This window comes from Glycine max, chromosome 11 (assembly GCF_000004515.6).
Source record: "Glycine max cultivar Williams 82 chromosome 11, Glycine_max_v4.0, whole genome shotgun sequence".
Lineage (NCBI taxonomy): Eukaryota > Viridiplantae > Streptophyta > Magnoliopsida > Fabales > Fabaceae > Glycine > Glycine max.
In genome coordinates, this window is record NC_038247.2 from 5,331,613 (window position 1) to 5,336,460 (window position 4,848).

At 34.8% G+C, this 4,848-nt stretch overlaps 1 protein-coding gene across 2 annotated transcripts; it reads left to right on the plus strand.

Moving 5' to 3' along the window:
• The first annotated feature begins 303 nt into the window (after nt 1-303).
• On the plus strand, nt 304-4,519 carry LOC100785070 (AAA-ATPase At3g50940). Of its 2 annotated transcripts, none has more exons than XM_003537557.5 (2): nt 304-1,513; nt 3,564-4,519. In XM_003537557.5, exons 1-2 carry the CDS (start codon nt 521-523, stop codon nt 4,104-4,106), a joined length of 1,536 nt encoding a protein of 511 aa, XP_003537605.1. In that variant the 5' UTR covers nt 304-520; the 3' UTR covers nt 4,107-4,519. The 2 variants fall into 2 exon arrangements, with proteins under 2 accessions (XP_003537605.1, XP_003537604.1); XM_003537556.5 differs by having other exon boundaries at nt 307-1,513; nt 3,594-4,519.
• Nucleotides 4,520-4,848: the final 329 nt, after the last annotated feature.

Consider the following 4,848-nt stretch of genomic DNA (forward strand, 5'->3'; position numbering starts at 1 on the left):
TTGCCTATATTTTAGAACTAAAATAAAACGATTGATGATATTTGTCTATATCATTATCTTATTGATTAAATGTCTGAAATTAGGTTAATTTAATCTTGCTTAAAGTGTTATCTTAATTAAACTCTAATGTTACCAAATATACTTAAAGTTAAAGTAGAAATCGAGTTAAAAAAAGATAACCCAATTAAAGTTTACGAATGAATAGGAGATAAATCTAGTCCGAGCTGACACACATCACATTTTTATAAGTGTTACATTCTATTATACGAAAAACAGACAGACACACATACCCTCGTACCTTTTCCAGTAAAAATAATTTAAAGAAGCTTGTAAATGACATTATTGAATGAAAAAAGGAAAAGACATACACACAGTAGGATTTCCACACATACATGCAACTTGTAATTCCCAATAAAAACCGATAGATGTGATCCTCCACAAAACACATAAGTAACATTCCCTAGCTCCCCCTGTCTCCAATTAATGCTCATTAATTAGCCTTAGCCACAAAACAAAAACGATGTTTTCCACAAGAGACATGCCTTCCCCATCCTCAATTTTCTCAGCCTACGCCTCCATGACAGCTTCCATCATGCTTCTGCGTTCCATGGCCAACGAACTCGTTCCCCAACCCATTCGCGGCTACCTTTACAACACGTTCGGTTACCTCATAAGGCCTCGTTCCCAAACCCTCACCCTCATCATCGAAGAGTCCACCGGCATAGCCCGTAACCAAGTCTACGACTCCGCGGAGGCCTACCTCTCCACACGTGTCAGCCCCGAAAACGAGAGACTCAAGATCAGCAAGAGCGCAAAAGAGAAGAAACTAACCGTTCGGTTGGAGAAGGGCGAGAAGGTAGTCGACTGCTTCAACGGCGCGTGCTTCAAATGGAGATTCATCTGCGCTGAGTCCGAGAAGAACAACCCCAACGATCATAGCAACAACAGCATCTCCGTACGGTCCGAAAAACGGTCTTTTGAGCTGAGCTTCCCGAAGAAGTACAAGGAAATGGTTTTGGACTCTTACCTGCCCTTCATTCTCGACAAGGCCAGGGAGATGAAGGACGAGGAAAGGGTCTTAAAGATGCACACTCTCAACACCTCCTACTGTTACAGTGGAGTCAAATGGGACTCCATTAATCTGGAGCATCCCTCAACTTTTGAGACGCTGGCGATGGAGCCGGAGCTGAAGAATGCGGTGATAGAGGACTTGGATAGGTTCGTGAAGAGGAAGGAGTTTTATAAGAGGGTTGGGAGGGCGTGGAAACGTGGCTACTTGCTGTATGGGCCTCCTGGTACTGGAAAATCTAGCTTGATCGCTGCTATGGCGAATTACTTGAAGTTTGACGTCTTTGACCTCGAACTTGGGAGCATAGTGAGAGATTCTGACCTCAGGAAGCTGCTTCTGGCGACTGCGAATAGGTCCATTTTGGTCATTGAAGACATTGATTGCAGTGTGGATCTGCCAGAGCGTCGGCATGGGGATCATGGACGTAAACAAGCTGACGTGCAGGTTAGTAATTCTGAGTCACTATCATGCCCCTCTCCCAACTCAATTTAATTTTGCTCATAGATGTTGTTTTGCTAATTGTTATCTTCAATAAGAGTTAGACTAAAATGTAACTTGCATCTTTTTTTTTAATTTGTAATTTTAGTTTTTTAGTTTTTAATTGAAATATTTTTTCTTTTATTTTTAATTTTAATCTTCTTATTTTTTAATTTAAAGATCTCATCCCTCACTCTTTTAAAACATGCGATTTTATTTTTCTTTTCTAATTTCAGACTTTATTATGTATTTTTTTAATAAATTAAACTTGTCAACAATTAAATAATTTTTAAGAAAAATATTTATCATGTAAATAACAAATAAACAAATATCAATCAACATTTACATAAAATCAATGCTTAAAATTGGTCACAAAAACAAAAATTATAAATTTTTCTAAAAGTGTGAGATAAAATATCTGAATTAAAAATTAAGAATTAAAATTACAAATTTTAAAAAAAATGAAACGTTTCAATTAAAAATAGAAAAATGCAAATTACATATTTAAAAGAATGTGGGAATAAAAATTATATTTTAACTTAAAAATTACAAAAGATTCTTTTGTCTGAAAAAAGTAGTTTAATTATATGCGTATTCAATAAAATTTTGTTGTCTAATTAAAAACTCACATATATGATAAAGTTATTAATTTTAATGATTAATGTATTAAATGTTATATTATTATGATTTTTATTAATGAAAAATATAAACACTTATTTACATGATTTTAAAAAGTAAAATATTAGTAATCTCCGATAAACTAACAATAATGATGTGCAGATTAATCTCTAATTTAATAAATTAAAAAACACCCGTGAATAGTAATCTCTGTGGCCCAAGAAAAAAAAATACTTATCAAAAGACTGCTGTGCCTATGGCCCTATATATGTACCCAAAAAATGGGTTGGCCTAAAATGGTGGTTTTGCAAATGCGAAGCCATCCACGTGGGTTCTGATTGAAGTATGCAAAGTAGTAGAATAGAGTATTGATCGTGCTCCTGTTATAGAACTTGACAGCCGATAGGATCATTACTTTACCATGTTTGTCTTTGGAGTCATTCTCTGATTGGTGGAGAAAACTTTTTTCTATCTTTTCTCTTGGCAGTGGAAACAAGCCGTTTTTAAAAGCACGCCCTGAATTGGTAAGTGGGGCTACCGTGCAGTTTGATAATTGGTTAAGAAATTCGGTCTTGGCGGTAATTATCAGTCAAGTTAATATTAAACCATCCAAAGCATTTGCCACATCGTCATAACGCCACTTCCAAAGATCCCAAAAGGCATTTCACCATCAATCCACGCAATATTTCAGACATTTGATTGTTGTTTTCCTCTTGTTTGTTGTTTTCTGTTTGACAAATAGCGGGAGAAAGAGAGTACAACGTACCTGTGGTTCGAAGGTCGCTGTTAAATGTCATTGGATAGTGGATGCCAAATAGGACGATCTTCCGTGTAAAGCTCCTATTATGGACTGGTGTTGCTATCATATTTTAGTTTATTTTGGTAGGACATGTTATCAGAGTATTTTACATTACTTATTTTCATGAGAAATTAACCCCATATATCCATGTATAAAAAGCAACACCATGTTAGTCACGCCTTCAATTTTCTTTAACCCGCGTGTGCTACTTTTTTTTGGTAGAAGATGTTCTCGAAATATTTTATATTGATTTTTAAGAAAAAATTAACACTTCAACATATCTAAACTTATTAATAAATTATTATTTTCCCATTAATTTCAGTGAGTTGATCAAGTGAAATAAAATAGAATTTTGCATTTAGGTTACAAGTTCCAATCTTAAAGCCTTTTCTGTTTTGTACATAACAAGCATCCCCTTTGCTTAAATTAAATTAAATTATATTTATTAAAAAATATTTTTCTTCAATTTATATATAATTTGATAATTTCTCACTCTAAAAAATAAAACATACACGCAGAGTCTCATTTTTCAAGTTCAATATTGTTCTTACAAAATCATCACTGTCATTGTTCAAATTGGAATGCTGAAATTGATCATAGGCTCACCGTGCATCTGATGGACGGATGCAGTTGACCTTGTCTGGATTACTGAACTTCATAGATGGGCTATGGTCTAGTTGTGGAGACGAGAGAATCATCATATTCACCACCAACCACAAGGAGAGGCTAGACCCAGCACTGTTGAGGCCAGGAAGAATGGACATGCACATTCACATGTCCTATTGCTCCTACCAAGGCTTCAAGATTTTGGCCTCAAACTACTTAGAAACTTCCTCTGACCACCCCCTCTTTGGAGAGGTAGAGGGGCTAATAGAGGACATACAGATAACCCCTGCGCAAGTGGCAGAGGAACTGATGAAGAACGAAGACCCTGAGGCCACACTTGAAGGATTCGTGAAGCTACTTAAGAGGAAGAAGATGGAAGGTGATGTGTGTGAAAACTCTACTCCTGATAAAGCAGAACCTACTCGTCAGCAATCTAAAAGGCGCAAGGTTGGTTGCAAGCAAAAACGAGGCAAGAGTAATAGTGGTGTACATGTCACCCAAATAAGGACAAGAAGAATGAGAGGGTGTAGTTTGTAATCACCTGGTCAAATAAGATTGCTAATTGGAGCTATACTATTTGTCTCCAAAAATCAATGTTTCTGATGTGGTCTTCTGACTTTTGTTACTATTAATCAATCAATTGCTAAGAGGCTAGCTAACTACATTTCCTGTCCAAACTTAATTTGTGCTTGAACTTTCCTCGATGTATATGAGGAGAAGAAGAGAATGAAAGGATAGGTCGTGTCATTGCTTGTATCATTAAATGAACAATATCAGTATGTGCATGTACTTGTGTATATAGTTGTAGTCGTAACAATGGTCACAGGTCAGCATATTCAAACACAAGGTTCATGTTTTCCATAACCAGAAAGTATGGATCTGTTTGATATGAGAGATTTGTTTGTTTTTTTATTTTATTTTTATAAATGATTATATTTGAAATTTTGAAATATTAAGAGTTTTTATTTTCTCAATTTCTTCTATAAATTATAAAATTCAGTAAAATTAAAATAAAAACGAACATGGAAAGGCATATACTTGTGTTTGTACATGCTTAGAGATAGACGAATAGACCAAATTGTTTAACAACTGTTGATGATCTAACCTATTTCAAGCACATGGTCAAATTAGTTTTTATTTATTTATGAAATAAACTAGGTTAACTCTCTTAAAAAAGTCTATTTGGACAAAAATATCATACTTTAAGTCATTCAAAAAAAATTTAAGTTTAACATGTTCACTTATTTAAGTAAATATAAATAATATTTCTTTGGTAGCA

Excerpts from the sequence above, each read along its gene's own strand:
- LOC100785070 (XM_003537557.5), top strand. The coding sequence starts at position 521 with ATGTTTTCCACAAGAGACATGCCTTCCCCATCCTCAATTTTCTCAGCC. Across the intron at positions 1,514-3,563 it reads GTAAACAAGCTGACGTGCAG|GCTCACCGTGCATCTGATGG; the intron begins GTTAGTAATTCT and ends AATTGATCATAG.